At 38.5% G+C, this 20,875-nt stretch overlaps 1 protein-coding gene and 1 long non-coding RNA gene across 3 annotated transcripts in view; one reads left to right on the plus strand and one right to left on the minus strand.

The window, feature by feature from the left end:
• The window catches only part of LOC308641148, a 438,634-nt gene that overhangs the window by 248,251 nt on the left and 169,508 nt on the right, over nucleotides 1-20,875 (plus strand). The window lies entirely within an intron of this gene.
• Nucleotides 1-20,875, minus strand: part of DOCK8 (dedicator of cytokinesis 8) — a 217,955-nt gene that overhangs the window by 31,008 nt on the left and 166,072 nt on the right. For both annotated transcript variants that reach the window (XM_081279440.1, XM_081279441.1), the window contains 11 exons: nucleotides 17,464-17,633; nucleotides 16,146-16,282; nucleotides 14,045-14,227; nucleotides 13,557-13,686; nucleotides 12,542-12,629; nucleotides 8,347-8,443; nucleotides 6,607-6,741; nucleotides 5,563-5,715; nucleotides 4,061-4,219; nucleotides 2,446-2,546; nucleotides 1,616-1,808 (listed from right to left, as the gene is read on the minus strand). In XM_081279440.1, the coding sequence (XP_081135566.1) occupies nucleotides 1,616-1,808; nucleotides 2,446-2,546; nucleotides 4,061-4,219; nucleotides 5,563-5,715; nucleotides 6,607-6,741; nucleotides 8,347-8,443; nucleotides 12,542-12,629; nucleotides 13,557-13,686; nucleotides 14,045-14,227; nucleotides 16,146-16,282; nucleotides 17,464-17,633 (1,546 nt within the window). The remainder of the gene's footprint in view (nucleotides 1-1,615; nucleotides 1,809-2,445; nucleotides 2,547-4,060; nucleotides 4,220-5,562; nucleotides 5,716-6,606; nucleotides 6,742-8,346; nucleotides 8,444-12,541; nucleotides 12,630-13,556; nucleotides 13,687-14,044; nucleotides 14,228-16,145; nucleotides 16,283-17,463; nucleotides 17,634-20,875) is intronic.

Consider the following 20,875-nt stretch of genomic DNA (forward strand, 5'->3'; position numbering starts at 1 on the left):
GAGACCCTGTCTCTAAATAAAATATAAAAAAGGGGTGGGTCTGTGGCTCTGTGCTTAAGAGCTCCTGGGTTCAATCCCTGCTACCAAAAACAAACAAATAAACAAAAAAAAGAAAAAATTGTAATACCTATCCTTGGTAATATCAAGTGGCCAAAATAAATTTGATGAAAGAAGATGAACCTAAAAGAATTTTTATAATTTTCTGTTTTGCTTTTGTGTTATTCAAAATCAGATGTAATGTTTTTATGCTTTGGGATGAGAAATAAATTACTGATTTTTATAACAAACATTTCTGAACTGAGAATAAAATTTATTTACTGAGAATAAAATAATAGAATACATATTTTTGTTATTGAGGACCATAAGGAGGGAGGGGTTAATAACATGAGGTGAAACCCAGTTTTGCAGGTGAACACTATTCTAGAAATGAGAGGCTCCCAACTCTTCCAGCAATCATTTTAGTGACTTATTCTCTAAGCCTGGGAAAGCCACTTTGAATTGTCCTTTCTTTCTGGTTCACAAAGCATCACAATACCATGTTGAAGAACAATACTGAGAACAAAGCCTTTCATAAAATCTGTCATGGAAATTCAGACAAGAATAATACAAACACTATAAATGACTTTGTAAGTTTGGCTTGAAAAAAATTCTATTATTGTAGCTGTATTGTTCATGGTTTCAGGGATGGCCATCCCTACAGACTGTGTCTCTTAAAAAAAAGTACTAATAAGGATTGAACTCAGGGGCACTGGACCCCTGAGCAATATGTATGTGCATGTATGAAGATGGTATCCAGAGACTGCTGTTATAATGCATCAATAAAAAAATAAAAACAAAACAAAACAAAAAAAAAAGTACTAATAACACTGATTTTGGTTTGTCTTTTTCTCTCTCTCTAGACTGTATTAAACTATGTAGGAAGAACAAAAATATTGTGCTTCTTACGATGTTACATACAAACAAGTGGCCACTGAGCCATCTTCTAGGTCTGGCAGACAATTTCCCCTTGTCAACTATGAGTAATTTTAGGTTATTCTCAGAAAACATGGATTCAGCCTTTTGTTTCCCTTTCCAGGTCAATTTCATTCTTTCTTGACATTGGATCTGAGTGGGACCCTACAGAATTGGGGAATGGAATCAAAAGATTGGGCCATGAGGGAAATAATTTTCTTCAATGTTCAGAAGTACTTTCTTGCTTATCATTATATGGTGCTACCTATAAGTCTTTGAGAAAGACTTTAAATGACCTTAGAAAAATTGCTTTCTCAATTCCTACATCTGTGAAGTAGGAGTAATAGTTCAGAATACCTATTAAAGTGCCTGTTCCTCTAGGTACCATTATTATAAACAACAATAAAAAAGATGGCAAAGCAATTAGAGAAGGCAAATGTGCACTGTTGACAAAGGGTTGGGCACTTCTTAGTGGCAAAGACTCTCCCATGCATTGTAGAATGTTCAGTGACACCCTCCCTTTTAGATGTCAGTAACACCCATCTTCCCAACTCCAGTTGTAATAATGAAAAATGCTTCTAGACATTGTTAGTGCAGGGGGTGTGGGCAGAATTGTCTCCTGGTTGAGTTCACTGTTCTGGGGTAAAGCTGAATGTGTCCTCACCTGAAAGCTGACACTGCCCACGGGCAGGTAGCTGTGGTCCTCCAGCATGCTCAGATACTCGGCTACTAAGGCAGCAGCGTGTACCAGGCACATGGCGGCCTCCGTGTAGCACTTCTTCTTGGTGTGTTTCTCTGCCATGTTCTGGAGCCAGGTCAGCCGCAGATCAGGAGATGTCTGGTAACTCTTGGCAATTCTGAAGACAGATTGAGTAACAGTTTCAAGGGCAGCAGGCTACGACACTGTACAACTTTTTTTCTTCACCCTGATTTTCCCTTACATCTTGAAAACATGAGAGAAAAGTCAAATACTTTGATTCAACTGTTTTTGTTCCATGTCTAAGGTATGCTGGACCCCAAGAGCACTTAGTAAAAGATTTATGAGAAAAATAATGTCCTTTGTCATGAATCTCAAGCAATTATCTTCCTTTCCTTTTTCTCAAAATAATGACAGAAGACAAAAGTATTGTGCCTCTTACGATGTTACATACAAACAATTTTGCCTCTGTAAATCATTTCTACAGAACAAGGACTGGAAGTCAAAGTTTTACAATTAGAACCAAATCACTTAGAAAACAATTCAGATAATAGTTAAACAGAAGATAGTGTTATAGAGTGGGTACCTCACTTTAAACTAAGGTGATCTTTCTGAAAACGTGTATATGAATCAAACCACTTTGAATTTTAATTTATACTGATTATCATACACATTTTTGGATGTCATCCAAAACAATTCTGTCCATATACCTATGGTAATTACATTAGTAAGAACTTTGCAGTGACAAATATGGGATCCCCAGGTGATGCCCTTTAGATTTTATCAGAAAAGTTTACCTGTACATGAGATCCATAAGCATCTCAGGATCTTCCTGAAATTCCCTCATTTTCACTGTGTCATATAAGATGCTATTCAGATTGCAGAGAAGTTCTTCCACCTGCAAAAAATGTAAGCCCTCAAATAACTTTGGCTTTGTAGTTTGTGGAAAGGAGATAGGATTACATAGAAAAAATATGTGGGGGGTACAGAAAAGCTTTGCTCAGAAAAAAACTGAATGATAAACGTGAAGGGGACTCTAGATGGATTCTTGGCTCTTCAGTTGTTTGCAAGTCCATGTGCTTCATAGACCCTGATGTGAGTTGGCCTTGGGATCTGTGAAACAGCCCTGGATCTTCATGCTACCTCCCACTGCAACAATTTTCTTTTAAATTTGTTGGAACTAGTTTTAGTTATTTGTAACCTGAAAGGTTCTAAGGTCTACTCTGAATCATCAGGGTTCTTTATACCAGCTAGGAGGCAGCTTGGGACCACAACATGGGTTTCATGTTTCTGAAGCTTCCTGGATCTCTATAAGGCTTCAGAATTTTTAGAACCTCTGAGAACAACTTGTTCTTAGTTACAAAAGCCAAAAGGGGAGACTGCATCACACAAAACCTGATAGACTTGTGTCTTGATCCATAGACCCTGGCAAGTGACTCAGCTGCAGAATATCATCTTATCCCTTCTGTCAACTTCCAGGGCTCCTAAAATTTCTTCCACCATACTCATTTCATTGAAGACCTCTATTGTACTGCCCATATTTTGCTTGGTCTTGTTGGTGAATATCTCTGCATGAATAAGATTAATTTACAGGAACATGGTGGAGAAGAAACAGGTGAGACAGGATTTGGTACAGGGGAGAGGAGAGGAAAAAGATTCTGAGAATGAGGATGTAACATTACTGGAGAAGGCAGGAGAGCTCTGGGAAAATAGGGCTCTCACACTAAGGGAAGAAAGAAAACTTCACCCATTCATTCTTTCATTCATACATTCCCTCATTCACTCTAGTGGGAACCAATCCTAGAGTAGGCTAGAAGCTGAAGTTAAAAGATAAAGGTGACATGCTTTATCTTTTTCTTTATTCCCTGAGCATTGCAACAGATTATTATCCTCACAAGTGTCTGTAGGACTAATCTTGTTGATAATCTCTAACTTGGTCCTTCCTCTCCTTCAAGTACTTGTGGGTCAAGCTGGTCCCTTTAGCATCCCTAGACACAATCCATTCTCACCCCTATTCATCATTGCCCTGTGAATCCTACCCCAGCCTTTCCAGGTCACTAGGTTGTTCATTAACTAACTCCTCCTTTTCTCTAATTTCACACCACATGTAGTTTCTTACCACACACTTAAGTATCAGGTGTTTTGTCTTTCCTCCTAATTGTTTTGAGACTGAGTTCTCTAGATAGACTATTGGCATCCTGAGGTTGGGGATAGTAGTGAAGAAATATATATGTTTCTTAGAGCACTGAGAGGATGTGATTATGGGATAGGCAATACATCCTTGCAAATTATATATATAATACATACAAATTATATACGTATAATCATATGGTTGTGTGTGTGTGTGTGTGTGTGTTTATAATCGGCTGATCCCAAATTCATGCTTGAGACAAGGTATGTTCATTGGTCTACCTGGGTAGGAAAGGGAGTTGTTTGCATGGCTGTGTCCTCTTCTGAATAGGCCAAAATTGTCCTCAGGGATCTTCTCAGGTGCTCCTCATTAAAATCTGGTGCTTTTCCCACCAAAGATGCCAGAGACATAGTTACTTGCATCTTTACTCTGGCAAAGTTCTGCATTAAAAAAAAAAAAGAGGCACTCAGCTAGTCAATAATTGAAGGCAGTAGGGCCAGACACAAAACTCCCTGAGTTATCTTTCATCCCCGTCTTAATCATTTCCTTTTCTCTCAATGCAAGGTGAGCTACACTGTGCACAAGATTCACATTATCATTTAAATAGTCTAAAAGGACCTTGTGCTCACATAAATCTGTCAGGCTCCCTTTAAATTTTCATTGAGGATTGAGTTGCCTCCATACTGCAAGGCCAGAAGATTCCTATAAAGCTGGGTCACAGGATATATTCTTTTATTCCAAGATCCTCTTCTTAGAATTTCATTTAAACTACAATGAGGAATAGAACTTCCAAGGCCAGAAATTACTGAGATTTTAGACCAAAGAAAGCAGCAAGTTTCTAATTCTCCTTTCCTTCCAGAACTGTGGGAAAATAAGGCTATGCCAAGAGACCCTGGGTAATGTCCTAAAGACTTTTAAATAGTTTTTACTAATATCTCTCTGAAGACACTACTTTATTCCATGGGCCAATTTACCTTTGTGTGTGCATCTTTGGGGTAGTAGGGATTGAACTCAGAGTCTCACATGTGCTAGAAAGCACTATACCATTGAGCTACAGCCTTACCCCTTTTTATTTTATTTTTGAGACCAGACTGGCCTCAAACTTTTGATCCTCCTGCCTCAGCCTCCTGAGTCACTGGGATTATAGGCATGTGCCACCATGTCTAGTTCCAATTTATCTTTTACAGAAATTCCAAACGAACACACCTAAATCTGCACAAACTAAAGGCTGTGTGTTCTTCAATAAAGTTAAGTTCCAAAGGCTTCTAGGCTTCAATTAAGACTCAGGTCTAGGGGCTGGGAATGTGACTCAGTGGTAGACTACTTGCCTAGCATTCACAAGGCGCTAGGTTTAATTCCCAATACCACAGAATAACAATGAAACACAACCCAGTTCCAGATATTGCTGGTCATTTAAAATTCTCTTCCACAGCCTATTCAGGTACTAGCCAGAATTTAGAAACAGGATTCATTCTTCTGAATTCTTACACTGTCTGTTGCATTTGTTTCCACACATACCATTTTTATCTATGTATAAAAGATCTTCTGTGTCTTAGGGAGACATTACTGATGGAAACTGCTGCATTCACCAGGCCTGATAGTTGCCTTTAAATGCAAATTCAGGTGAAAGCTGCTATCCACCTTGGTACTGTATTGTTTCTTTCTTGTAGGACTGGGGTAAATGGCAACACTGCACACATTCCCTTAGATTTTTCTCTCTACTGATGCTTTGCATTGACTTTCTCTACTGATTCTGGGTCACTTGTCTGGTCTGAGTTCTTACACTGGTAGCTCCGAAACTGAACCTCATGAGGAGGTAGAGGGTGGCGCAAGCCTGGCTCCGTGTGGTGTCCATGCTGCTGCTGCAGTGGTGTAGCACACGCTGACACAGGTCCGCACACTGTTCCACCTCTTCCTCGAACAGCAAGTCTCCAAACTAGGAGAGACACAAGGCACCATCAGGCATCACTTGGCACTTGATAAGCTTTTTGGACCAGATGCCTATTGAAATTTGCAAATGTCTGCTTGGACAAGCAAAAACCCCAGAAGAGTTAATGCATTGCTCCTTAAAGATAATGACCTATGTGAGTCAGAAGATGGGTTTAAGCAATGAAGTTGACTTAAGATTTAATTATGAACCGCACAACTAAGGTCAGGGCTATGTTATTAAAGTTCATTGTTAACCTGGTTGAATTCACTGGTGAGATCATAGCTTTGAAGAAATGAATCATGAATTTCCTGGGTTCCCTGGAAACTACTGGTGACTAAGAAAGAGAAATGATTCTAGTAGAGGATAGCAAAAGAATTCCTCTTTCTAAATTTAAAAGACCCTACAGAGAAGACACACACGGAGATTTCCCACAAAGGAGAAAATCTAATCTGCATAGACTACACTTACCAAAGATAATATACATTCTCAGGTTCTCAGAAAATTAATTCAAACCTCTGGCATTTTATGATATGATATTTTGTAAGACTTAATGGGAGTCATGTATAGGATCTAATCTCATTATGATAAGGTATTAAAGGAAAAGGGTAAAATTACAAATTTACTCCATTGATTTTTGCTCTTGTGTCATAGACTTTTAGTGAGTGGCTATTTCAAGTTCTTTAGTTAGTCCCACGTTTCAAGTACTAGAGACGCTGTCCTCTCATGGTGACTTCCTCCATAGGAAGTGTATCTGCTTTCTTCCTAAGAAGAACTAAGACCTTCACTGCATGCCATTTAAGATACTCCGTGGGTTTTGGTCCACCTGAAGACAGAAGTGAAGCTAGATGAGAATCTTACCCTTAATTAAGAGTAAGAAAACAAGTGTCTCATGTTTACCTTGGCAATGAGGGCTCGCAGTGTCGCAAAGCAGTGAGTCAGGTAGGTGGTACTTTGATCACAGCTTAGGGAATTCACCAGGACCCTCAGAACGCCTCCCAGCAGGCTGTCTTTACAGTCCAGCGCTGAGCTTGCCTAGGGGCCAGAAGAACAGCATTACTGAATCCCTGATGTGCAGTGAGCTGAGGGCTGAAGACAGGAGAGGCTGCTGAACATTGTCTCAGGACCTGATGTTCCATTGCTCTCATTGGAAGGTCTTCAGGGTTTGGTGAGCCACCATCTATTGTCATTCACTAACCATGAGAACTGAAGACTGATTTCCAAACTCCTAGTTGATTTGGGACTTTTGCCCAATTCTGGCTTCCAAAATGAAGCACACCTCCCTCTACCCTGGGCCAAAGCTTTTGGAATGTTCTTTCTTTGTATACAAGGCCTAGCTTGCCTTGTGGGCTTCAAAACACAATGTGGGTTTCCCAGTACAACAGAGGTGTCAGTGATGTTTCTACATAGAAGCTTATTTATAAGCTACAGCAGAACTAAAAGTACCAAGGATAATAGTAACTAAGTTTCACCTTTCTTGGAAAATTACAAATACATTTTGAGGCCTGATGTTAGGTACAGAATGTTTAAGGTTGAGTCATATAAAGATACCATCAATGTGATGTCATGCATTTATGTTATCAGAGATATCAAAGTCATTAAATATACTTGAGTCATTTGTGGATGCTCAAGTCCTTTACATAAAATGGTATAATATTTGTGTATAACCTACACATATTATTAAATCATCCCTAGATTACATTAAATACTTAAAACAATGTAAATGCTACATAAATCCTTGTTATAACATATGGTTTAGGGAAAAAATGATACGAAAGAAAAAAGGGGCTGTACATGTTCAATATAGATGAAAATATTTTGGGGGAGGGGTACCAGGAATTGATCTTAGGGGCACTCAACTACTGAGCCCATATCCCTAGCTCTATTTATTTATTTATTGTATTTTATTTAGAGACAGGGTCTCACTGAATTGCTTAGTGCCTCGTCCTTGCTGAGGCTGGCTTTGAACTCATGATCCTCCTGTCTCAGCCTCCAGAGCCACTGGGATTATAGGCATGAGTCACTGTGCCCAGCATAGATGCAATTTTTTCCTTAATATTTTCAATCCATGGTTGGAGTTTCCATGTACACAGAACTGGCAGATATGGAGGGCTGACTGTACTTTTCTATAGCAGGAATGGCAAACTTATGGGATAAATGACTTTCCTTCAGTAACTTAAATCCAAAAAAAAAAAAAAAACATCATTTACCCTACTTAGCACTATTTTTAAATCTAATCCAGTCATAAGAACAGCTCCTATATTAGACAGGGACCATCATTCAACTGGATTAGACCCATCAGAAAAAAAAAAAAAACAGTTAACCACCCTGGGTCTAGATATTAAATCAGAATTTCACCATTTGAATTATAAATTTGGCATACTCTTGGGCCAATTTAACCATGGTCAGCTCATTAAACACATCTTTCCAAGTGAGCAGTAAGTCCAAGAAGCCAGAAGAATGTTTGGTATCTCTGGAGTTTATAAGGTGGATGTTATTGTAAGTAGTAACCTGTCAACTTCACTTTTTAAAAGGACCACTATTTGTTTCTTTCACAATTTCGAATAAATATTTCCTTCTTAAATTCCAGTGAACACATTCATGTTAAGCAAATTAGGTCAAGCTGTTAGTTTTTCTCACCTGGATAATGTTTTCCTGCATGTCCAGGATGATTAGATTTGCTTCTGTAGCCAGATTGCCACTGATCAAGGCTTCTTGATCTAACTCTGCCTTTGTTCTAAGAAACAAAAAGAGGTTCAAGTTAACACACAAATCAAAGCTGGCCAGGTTCTAGTAATGGTGATCTTTGCACCAAGGCATAAAGAAATCTTTGGAAGAGTCAACTTAGAAATGAAAACAAAAGCAGCTGGCCTCAAGTAACTAAGGTGTGCAGGCATTTTCTGAAATTCATGTGTGTTTAGAAAGATTCTTTATTTCTCCATATAATTGTCATGGATTTTAGAACATTTTGTTTTTGCAATAGGTGGGGTATAACTGTGATGTGAAATTTTAAAAACAGTTATGCTGGTTCCTTAGAAATCATTTATTACTAATGTGTCTTTGTTGCAAGATTAGGATGCACTGAATACTCATGAATGTACATTAATGTAGTGGTGACGATTATGTGGTGAAATACTGTTATCCAGGTAAAGTTTCCAGGTCATTCTCATCCCTACTATTATTAATAATGATGACAACTATAAAAATAACAAGATGGGCAGAGAAGCAATCACTGGCTGCTATTAGCAATTAGGGGAGCCCATTAAATTATTGCCTAAAGCTTCAGGGCCATGCCTGTATTTCATGCATGAGAACTCTGGATCTGGTGGTGGGGGAGGAGGAAGCCCCTGCAATATGCAGGAGAGACTGGATGTGGTGTGAATTTGGCAAACAGTGACGATGCTGGGTTAGAAAAGGGTGATGCTTTAGAACAGGGGCAGTTCAGTTTCTTAGCTTCCCAAAGATCATGTTGGGAAGATAAGAGACTGAGTTGGGGCTGGTCAGCCAGGTATGGGACATTTTGTCTTTTTTTCCCAACGGAAAGCAAAGACCGAATTCCCATGGGGCAGATCATCTAACTGGTATCACTCACTAGGGAATGGGAGATTGCCAGGTGCTGCTCCTCTATTAGGTTTCATTTTTAAGGAATCAGAGTATTTTATGGTCTAGTCCATGCATTCTCACAAAATTCAACTAAGACTGGAAAGGGATAAAGTAAGCCCCCACCCCCAAAAGTTTTGCTTTCCATGGTTCAGTTATTTATGGTCAACTGCAGCCTAAAGAAATTAAATGAAAAAATCCAGACGTACACAATTAATTAATTTAAATTTCGTGCCAATGTGAATAGTATGGTGTTCCACTCTATTCTGCCAGGTGAATCACTGCTTTTTTCCAGTGTCTCCAATGCTGTACACTCTACCCACCCATCGGTTACTTATTAGCTGTCTTGGTTATCAGTTTCTCCATGCTTGCATACAGAATTTGGTAACATCTGAAGTTTTAAGCACCCATTGGGGTTCTTGGAATGTATCCCCTGTGGACAAGGGGGAGTACTATATTTTGTATCATCATCCAAATTTAGTTTCCAGGGAAGGGAGGTGTGAAAAAATGACTTTTTTAAAGTGATACCAGTGGCCAAGATGTAATTTTGGAGCTGGGGCATCATTCTGTCAGCTCACATGTCAGACGACCAAGGCTACTACTTAGCTGTTCTCCAGTATCCTTAACCCACTGGGGGACACTGCAGTTTATTACATACCTCTGATGATCAGAGTAAACATTTCTGTGTAATTTAACTGTTTCCACAATTAGGAATAGACTCTCAGGTCCCAAGTTGCTTCACATGCCTCACCCCCATTCTCCAAGAGAAAGCATTTATGTACCATAAATGAAATTTAAAAGCTTTCTTTGTTGTTGTTAATTTCTGGTATCAAAAATACTGTCAATGTGTAATCAACACAAAACTTCCTACTGAAATATAAAATATGGCATGGTGGCTACTATAATGGACAGTGCACATCTAGAGTATCCTTATCTGTTTTTTTTTATTCCAATTTTTTATTGCAGTTAAAATACATTGAACAAAATTTACTATTTTAACCATGTTAGAATGTGCAGTTCAGTGGGATTAAGTACCTTCACATTGTTATGCAACCATCACCACCACTACTCTGGGGTTTAAAAAGCCTACCAGCTATTTCTTTAAAACCATGTTCTCAGACTTAGCTGCACAATAGAGTCATGTGGCAGTTTTACAAATACTGATTCCTGGGCTCCATCACTGCAGATTATGAATTAGGGTATCTTTGGGCACTTTGAAATTAGGAGCTTTAAAAACCCCCTGGGTGATTCTAGTGTGCAGCCCATGTTGAAAATTACTGCTGTAAAAGAAACAGAATGAAAATAATTAAAAAGTGTTCTTGTGAACGAGACAAAAAAAAAAAAAAAAAAAGATGAAAGAGACAACTCAAGTAATTACAAAAAGTTCCCAAAGAGCTAGGGTGAGCAGTTCTAATTTTTCTTTATGCTGTAGCCACTGAGATGTGCAGGTATGCATCATTAGCTCTAATAATGAGCAGCCCACCAGGTAGTTCAGGGCTAAGAACTAACCTAGAGAGAACTGGCAGGCTCTGCATGCTAAGATTCAGCATTGTGTTGTTATTGCAAAGAAAAGAGAGAGGTTTCCCAAATCATCCATTTATGTGGCCCAGGCAAAACAGTCTTTGTTATTCTCTATTTTAAATCTCATAGATGACCTAACCAACTAAGCAATTCTGTACTTACTATATGCAGATTGTTGTTGTTGTACATTATCTAAACTAGATTGTATAGACTCTTAGAATCATGTATCTTACAAACCAGTTTAGGGAACTTGGAGTAAGAATAAAATATCCAAAGCAAATAGGCATTATTTTATGTTTTTTGGGGGTACCGGGGATTGAACTAAGAGGCACTCAACCACTAAGCCACATCCTCGGCCCTATTTTGTATTTTATTTAGAGACAGGGTCTCACTAATTTGTTTAGTGTTTTGCTTTTGCTGAGGCTGGCTTTGAACTCTGATCCTCCTGTTTCAGCCTCCTGAGCTGCTGGGATTACAGGCGTGCACCACCGTGCCCGGCAGACATTATTAATAAGACCAATGACTGGGTTTTCCAAAGCAACATCTGTAACAAATTTCTTTGATGTTCTAAAATAAATTTCACTCCCAAAAGTTCCATAAATGGGCCAAGATATTCTATAGTGACAGCAAAGATATGAACTCGTATTTATTTACAAAGCAATAGTGTTACTCAAGTCTTCCCATCTTTTTCTATGATGTGTGTGTCATAAGCCAAGGGGATATTCTGCTTATGCCTTGTCAAGTGTGTGTGTGGTCTTCAACAATTCAATGTTGTGCTCTGTGAGCTGTGGGATTCATTAGGCTATCTGTTGTAAGAGGCAGAGGAGATATGCACCATCTATTCAAATATATTTAATTTTATCTCTCATTTGTCTAAGTTGTTGCATATAATTGCTGCACTATCTTGTGCTCTACCTATATATCTCTCTTATTACAATCCAAACGTATTTTTATTCTTTCATTTCTTTATATTTTTTTTCTGTCTGTGATATATATCATAACACTGCAGGAAATCCATCAAAGTATAAAAAGAAAACAACAATTGCCTATATTCCCAATACCCAAATAAAACCACTATAAATATTCTGGTAAATTTCCTTCCAGTTTATTAAAAATGCATTTATTTATAATTAAAGATTTGAAATTATATCCTAAAACCAGATGTCTATCCTGCTTCTGTTTACTTAATTATTTTTCATAGGCATTTCCCCATGTCATTAAAATTGTCATTTTTATGGCAACCTAATATTTTGTTATATGTTTTCCTATGTTGTAGTGTTTAAAGTGTTTCTAATTTTTAAAAACAATTTCAAGTAATACTGACATGAATATCCCTGACTATACATCTTTGAACGCATTTCCAAATAGGGTTCAAAGGATTCAGTAGGGATTTGAAACTATATGGTATTGGGCACTTTGTCCCATGTTCTGTAATTCCCCACTCTCCATTAGTAGCTTTCATTAAGCTACCTGAGGTTGCTTAATATTAATTTTTTAAAATGCTTATCAATGGGATGCATGTTTAATAGCTGGCAATCACAACTCCTTTAAACCTTTGAGCATCATGGGTCCCTGGGTGGAGAATATTTATACAGATGAAGATGCTTCATTTTCTTACCCATGGAAGGATACAGTTGTTTCAGTAATACAAGTAGCCTGGGAAAAATGGTTTTGGACTTAAAATAAAGGTAGAACACAGTTGCTGAGTACTCACTTATCTGACTTCTCATTAGCTTGCCGCCAATGTGTCTGCTCTTTCTTCCATCTCAAATTTTCATTTAGGCCTGGAAATCGGTCATTCCCTAGGAGTTAAGAAATGCATGATAGGAATTTGATTAGCATGAAACCCTTTAAGATAACCAGAAATTCCATAACAAGCTCAACCGAGAGGACTCAGAACCATTTCTCCAGTTAATTAGTCTGTGCAGGATGCTGAGAGGAGACAAAGCCATGTGCCTATGTCTGGGTGGTCTGCTCTTTAATTCACAGGGTACAGGCTTAGCATCCCTGCCTTTCTAGGGTATCAGGGAGCATATTTTTCATATTTTTCAATATTTTTCACTAAATCATTGGAGACAGCCGGTGTCAAATGAAGGTACCTTGTCACCACCGAAAATGCTGAGCTCCCTCCAAGCTCCCTGCTATTGAGTCCTGTTGAACAGAACGAGCTGTCAGTCTGCACAGGGACGAAGACCCAGGGCACGTGAACATTTCACTCTATTATTCTAGAGCGATGAGCTCCACCTTCTGAGGTCTTTCCTGGTGTGGCAGGGTCCTTGGAGGACTCAAACACTCTGAAGCCCGTTTGGGAAATTGGTTCCATTCCAATAATGCCCTGAATGATTTGGGGGAGATGATCTTAGGCTCAGAAGGCTCTAGTTTCTTGATCATGCTCCAGAGGGATTAGTCAAATATCCTCTCAAGAGGCCTTTGCCTGGAGGGAGGCATGTCCCAACTCATCCATGATTCATATTCTTGGATGTGACCTTTATCCAAAGTTTTCACTCAAACATGCCATCAGGGGCCATTTTGAGAATTCTTTGATCTGAGTAGCAACTTTCCCTTAGAGGCACAGGGCTGATCTTATATACAGCATGCATGGAATTCCAGGATCTTCTGCCTCTGCGGTTATTGCAAATGTCCCATGAGGAGTGATTTCCAGAGGAACTTCCTTCCCACAAAGGATGCAGAGGGGTTCACAGAAAGCAGGGAAAGGCTTCCCCACACACCTGGAGTCCTGCGGCGCATCATCTCCCCTCTGGCCCCTTCGCCCCGGAGCAGAGCCTCTTCCAGTCTAGCCTTGACATCCCTCGACTTCTGCAGAACTTGGGTACTGACTTTGTCAGAACTCTGCTTTCCCTGGGTGGGATAGAAGCAGTTTGGTGAGGTATTTATTGATGGGAGAATCATCAAAACAGAATACTCCAGTCAAGTTGGCCTCCATGTGCATGTAGTTTGACATGTAGTACAAGAGGCACCATTCTGGAGAGTCTTACAGCTGAAACCCTATTAACAGAAATGGGGCTTTCTGCAGAAGGTGGAGATCTTTTCCCTTTAGAATGATCATATGTCTAAATGCAAATAGGCTATGGATTTAAATACAGAAACATGAAAAACTAACAATGCTACCAGTGGCCTTGCAAAGGGAAAGAGTAACAAGACAGGATTGAACTTGGGAGATCAGTGCAGGCATAAAATTGAGATACCCCACACTTACCTTATATTCAAAACAGGAGACACAGATGAAAAGCAAGTCTAAAATTCTGTTTAATTGCATTGATGGCAGGTCAGCAATCCACTTCCTAATGAGACTCTGATCAGCATTTTTCATGATCCAGAGGAAGCAAATCATGAGGTTGCGGGTGGTGTCGGCATTCAGCATATTATACTGCTTATAGGGCTGGAAGGAGGCAGGGGAAGAAGTCAAGTAACATAAAAACCAAAAGCTGATGGGATGATAATCTCTCAGAACGTGGGGGCCATCTTTTCCTTTTCTGGGGATGCTTCCAGTAGCTCTGCCTTTCCTGGGCAGGAAAGCTGTGTTCTCTGGAGCTGGGCTGCTCACCAGGGGCCTTGTTTGAGCCAGGTTTCAGCCACATAATAGAACATTCTCTGTCTTAGGGAGTGGTGTGGTCTGTTGGTTAGCTCTGGACCTTGGCTAAACTTTTCAGTGATACAAAAGGGTTTTCTTTCTTTCTTTCTTTCTTTCTTTCTTTCTTTCTTTCTTTTAAAATATATTTTTAGTTGTAGTTGGACACAATCCCTTTATCTTATTTACTTTTATGAGGTACTGAGGATTGAACCCAGTGTCTTGCATGTGCTAGGTGAGCACTCTACTGCTGAGCCACAACCTTAGCCCCCAAAGGGGTTTTCTTGCTGCTAAGATCTTTGAATATTACTTCTTGAAGCCAGACAGACGTAAGGTTGGACTTACAGAAGAGAACTAGTTTGGCTAGGCACCATGAATAACTGTTTAAGATTTTAGCTTCTTTGTTACATAGTCTGAAATATAACATGAGGGTCACGAACTGCCTGATAAATTAGTCAAATCCATAAATTAGTGGAGTCTTCTGTAATATGAATTTAACAGTAATTCCTTTTTGGCAGTGGGTGAGGTGTGGATGCTCAAACAATTTGTTATTCTACTCTGGCCACAAGTGTTCATTTTCCAGTGCTAAGCACACTTTCTGTTACTCATCAAGTCAACAACAATATGCGGCTGCACCCTTGGTTTATGTGGTGTAGCTAATATCCAGTGGAATGTAGTGGTGAAATTGCAATGAGGTATTTGTGAATTATGTGAAGGAAATATTAGTTTTGGATGGAAATAGAGAGATGATGAAGTTACTTCAACTTGAATTACCCTTGGTGTGTTGACAAGAAGTAATGAAATCCTTAGATATAACTTCACAGGGAATATGTTCTAACAGGTGCACTTGGGGCTTCTGCATTCCTTCCTTAGAGGCAAATGATATAAAAGGCAGAGGCTGCCTCGAGTGGGTACCTTTGATGAGAAGGATCTCAGAGAGGTGGAGGAGGTCAGAACACACAATATTTATCAGACTGTAAGATCAGTGATGTCAAATCTCAAACATTTTTTCCTTTTGTTTCTTACTAAGTGCTGAAGGAAGAGAAGAAAGTCATCTAGCAAAGAGGAGCTGGGCCAAAACCCTGTCTTCTCAGATGAGAGCCAGGTTGAATTCTCTACAGATATATATCTTACACTGAAATGCAAAAGTAAATTAAGATGGGGGACACAGTGCTGTTTTGACAAGTGTTAGTCAGAGCTCAACAACAAGTAGTGATGAATCCCACCTCAGGTGACTAGAAGGCCCATTCCTGGAGTAGCACCTCCTTAAGCCACAGAGTTTGTGCAAAAGAACAGAGCCAAACAAATTTCACAGGTTCCCTGGGGACCCAGGAAAGCTGAAGTCTTTTGCCTGAGAAGCATATATTCCAAGCTTTTGGCCACTTCAATCTTTTTTTGGAGGCAGACTCAGTATAACTAAGCACAGCCCAGGACACCAACATAAGGAAGCCTTGGTTTGATCTTTTTTGTAAAGATCTCAGAGTTCCCAAGTTCACATCTTTCCAAGTTTTCTGAAACTTGAACTCAGGCCATTGGGGCTGCCTAGATCTGAGCTGAAAGTCTCTCACTGTTGTAGGAACCTTCTCTGATCTGTTTTCCTAGAGCCAACCTCACTGTGATTCCTTTCAGCACAGAGTAACCATCACTGTAGCTGTAAGCTGGGCTCCCTCATCTGAAGCGGGGAGAAGACACAAGCAAAAATTAAGCCAGAGAAATATGCACTACATACCAAGGAAGATAGCATTGTTCCACTTGTCTTCAGATTAAAATGATTCCCTGCTATGGCCAGGGCGACGTTCTGGTTAATTGCACTGGGCCCATCTTGTTCTTCATCAGATCCACTGGTTCGGCTTTTCCCACTAACAGCTGCAGTCAAAATATCACAGGAGATGTCAACCAAAGATGGCATTCCCTGTGATATCACCCAATGTCCAGTCAGTGACTGGGACCTTCCTAGTCACTAAAATCAGCAGTAATTTTAAACTTGATGTTTAAATTATTTATTATTTTATTAATAATGTTACCAAATGTAGCAAAAAGCAGAAAAAAATTTGCTGAGCACAAGAATAGGCTGGAAACGATTTTTTCAAATTGCAAAAATAATAGCTTTCTGCAATATAATTTTTAACTTATTTATTTTAAATGATTGAAAAGAATCTATGATTATATAATGAAGCAAGTATCTTATAATAGATCTCAAAGATATCCAAAAGTACCAGAATAATGTTATTTTCATAAATTCAGCAATAATTCATTAAATTTCAAATGTTTGCAGTGAATGTTAACTTATTGCCCCTATATAATATTGACATATCCATATTTACACATAGGACTAGATGTGCACAAACGAAAAGGGGCCAACCATTTAAAAGGCTGCTTTTAAAGAACGCTACCAGTCACAGAGACCATTCCTTCGATTTTTGGAAAAGTATGTTAAAGCACCTGACATCAACTGGTTCACTAAAAACCAATTGGACCTGTTAACACCACAGCAATTTGGATCTTCAGTTTTTCAGAGAAATTTAAGAGTAGACAACATTTCTTGTGCTAAAGCTCTAAAAGCAGACTCAAATTTTAGAAATAACAATTCACTGTTGTGTTTTAGGCAACTGGGTTTTTAAACAAATAATGAAGTAAATAGCACATAGAAATTATGTAAGACCTGGTAACATTATCAAAACCAAAAAATTATGTTCTCTAATTCATACAAGGCATTACAGCAGTGATCTCCAAAGGCAATAGTTCTGTTATTATATATCATGCTTTGTGCTGTGTAGTTATAGAGTTCGTCATACACTAGCAGATCAAGGAGTATATGAATGAATGGACAAGTACTTTCTGAACAAAACATACATATGGTTATATGTCTTTTTTTTTTTTAAACTAATAGGGACCTGAGTTAAGAAGGTTTGGAGGCCACAGCTACAAAGCCTCACTCATACAAGAGTACCAGCACTAGAGCTAACAACAGAGACTTATTCTGGGTGGGGAGTGGGCATTTGGCAGGGCCCCTCATCAGTCCAGGAAGGAAATACAGGGGTCCTTACCTGTGAAGTCGTAGAGCTGTGGCAAAGCATCCAAAATGATGCCAACCAAAGGTAGGTAAAGGGCAGCGATTTTGACTTTCATTTCAGGTTTGACACACCGTGGGTCCAGGTCATGTGAACTTAGCAGGCTGTGGATGGCACTGACAGCTTTCCTTTGCACTTTGCTGATTCTGTTGGCACAATGCAGAGAGCTACAGATTACAGCGAAGGAAAACTGAGCAACATGCTCTAAACAAAAAAAAAAAAAAAAGTGATCAAGACACTCCTGAGCAATGAGGTGACAATGTGAAAACTGAGCAAAATAGGGTAGTTGTATTTAGAATCCAGTAGCAGACTGTTCTAATCCTGAATCTGTGGGTAGAAGTGTCTAGAACCCAGTGGCAGACTGTTCTAATCCTGAATCCATTGTTTATCATGATGTTTTCAAGTTTCTCATGTTGTAGCATGAGAACTTCATTTCTTTTTTTAATATTTATTTTTTAGTTGTAGTTGGACACAATACCTTCATTTCACTTATTTATTTTTATGTGGTACTGAGGATAGAACCCAGGGTCTTGCATATGTGAGGCAAGCGTTCTACCACTGAGCCACAGCCCCAGCCCCAGAACTTCATTTCTTTTTAGTTTTGAAATAATGATGTTTCTTGTTAGGTGTGGTGGTACACTTCTGGTGTCAAAGCCAAGAAACTACTGACCAATCAAAGTTTATGAAAATTACCACTATGATTTTATCTAAATATTTTATAGTTTAATTCTCACACTGAGGTCTTTGATCTATTAGATAAAAATTATTACCACTATTAATTTTTGTATATAGTGTGAGGTAGACATTCAACTTCTTTATTCTAAATGTGGATATCTAGTTGTCTCCGCAACATTTGTTAAAAACACTCTTCTCTGCCCCTTAATTGTTTTAAGCACCCTTTCAAAAATCAATTGACTATAAGCTCACATGCCTGCAATTCCAGCGACTCAGGGTGCTGAGACAGGAGGATCACAAGAGATCAACTTAGCAAGATCCTGTCTTAAAATAAAAACTAGAGCAGGGTGTGGTGGTGCATGCCTGTAATCCCAGTGGCTGGGGAGGCTAAAATAGGAGGATCGAGAGTTCAAAGCCAGCCTCAGCAAAAAGTGAGGTGCTAAGCAACTCAGAGAAACCCTGTCTCTAAATAAAATACAAAATACAGCTGGGGATGTGGCTCAGTGTTTGAGTGCCCCTGAGTTCAATCCCTGGTACGGCCCCCGCTCCAAAAAAAAAAAACCAAAAAAAAAAAAAAAAAAAAAAAACCAAAAACAAAAAAACCAACCCTATTCACTATAAATGTAAGGATTTATTTCTGGACTCAATTTGCCCTATGTCTACCTTTATTTCAAACTGCATAGTCTTGAGTACTTTTGCTTTGCAGTAAGTTTTGATTATTGGGAAGTGTGAGTCTTCCAATTTTAAAATTCCTTTTAAAAGTTGTTTTGGCTATGCTGGGTTACTTGAAATTCCTCACAAGTTTTAGGATCAGCTTATTAATTTCTGCAAGGAAGCAAGCTGAGATTTCGGGAGGAATGCATTGACTCTGTAGATGGACTTGGGGAACAGTGCCATCTGAACAATCTTAAGTTTTCCTATTCATAAATATGTGATATGCCTCCATTTTTAAAGATCTTTATTTATTTAACACTGTTTTGTCATTTCCAGTGTTCAAGTCTTGTACTTCTTTAGCTTAATTTATTCCTAAGTACTCTCTTCTTTTTGGTGTTATTTTAAATTGAATTGTTTTCTTAATTTCATTTTCAGATTGTTTACTGTAAGTATATAGAAATACAATTGATCTCTGTATATTGATCTTATACTCTGCAACCTTAGGGAACTCATTAGTTCTAATAGCTTTGTAGTGAATTCTTTTAGGATTTTCTATAAACAAGATTATGCTACCTGAGAATAAAGAGTTTCACGTCTTCCTTTCTAATATCAATATTCCTTTCTAATACCAATGTCTTTTATTATACTTCCTTGCCTTTTTTGCCCTGGATTTCTAGCACAATGTTGACTAGAAATGACAAAAGTGGACATTTCTGTCTTGTTCCTGATCTTGGGAGAAAAGCATTCAGACTTTCACTGATAAATATCAGGTTATCTGAGGGTTTTTCACGGAGGCCCTTAGTCAAGATGGGGAGGTTTATTTGTTTGTTTGTTTTTATTTATAAAGTGTCTGCTGAGTGTATTTATCAGGAAAGGATATGAGGTTTTATCAAATGCATTTTTTGCATCTATCAAAATAATTGTTTTTTTGGGGGGGGGTTGTTGTTCTTTTCTTCTATTGATGTGATACATTAGATCAATTGGCGTTCAGAAGCTAAACTTATCTCCCACTCCTGGATAACTCCTAATTTTCCATGGTGTGAAATTTTTTTTTTCCTGTGATGTCTTTGCCTGGTTTTAGTTACAGGGTAATGCTGACTTCATAGGAAGGGCTGCGAAATGTTCCCTTCTCTTCTATTCTTTGGAAGAGTCTAAAAAGGGATTGGGGTTAATTCTTCTTTAAATATTTGGTAGAATTCTCTAGTAAAACTCCCTGGTTCTGGGTATTTTTTCCTAGGACTTATTTATTTATTTATTTATTCACTAGCTAGCTCAAGCTCTACTTGTTGTAGTTCTATCAGACTTTCTGTTTCTTCTTGGAGTCAGTTTTAGCAGTTTGTCTTTTTAGGATTTTGTACATTTAAACTAGGCTATCTGATTTTCTGATTTGTTGGTGTATAATTCTTCAAAGTATTTTTTAAAATCCTTTTTATTTCTCTAAAATAGTGATCTCTCTTTCCCCCTCTCTCTCTTTTTCTCTTTCTCTCTCTCTCTCTCTCTCCTTTATTCTCTCTTTTCTTTCTATTCTGGGGATTGAACCCTGGGGTGCCCTACCACTGAACTACATCCCCAACTCTTTTAAATTTTTATTTTGAATTAGGGTATCACAAAGTTGCTCGGCCTGGCCTTGAAAGTGTAATCCCTCTGCCTCAGCCTCCTCCAGGGTTGCTGGGGATTTCAGGTGTGTGCCATCTCCCCAAGTCCTTTCAGTCTCAATTTTAGTAATTTGAGTTTTCTTACTTTTTTCTTGGTTAGCCTGTCTAAACGTTTGTCAATTTTGTGAGCTTTTAGTTAGGCTGATTTTTCCTCTCTTGTTTTTCTCTTCTTTATTTCATTACTTTGGCTGTAATCTTGATTATTTCCTACCATCTGCTTGCTTTGGATTTCATTTGCCCTTCTTTTCATTGTTTGGTATATATTCTTTTGAAATTTTATTAAAACCATGTATAGATATTTACCTATTTAGGAATAGTAAAAACTAAAATTATAATAAAAAGTAGGTTGTATTTATCCCCAAAGAAATGTGCTCTAATGTCCAACAAAAACCACACAGAAGAAT

The sequence above is a fragment of the Spermophilus citellus genome (genome assembly GCF_964194105.1).
Source record: "Spermophilus citellus genome assembly, chromosome: 2".
Lineage (NCBI taxonomy): Eukaryota > Metazoa > Chordata > Mammalia > Rodentia > Sciuridae > Spermophilus > Spermophilus citellus.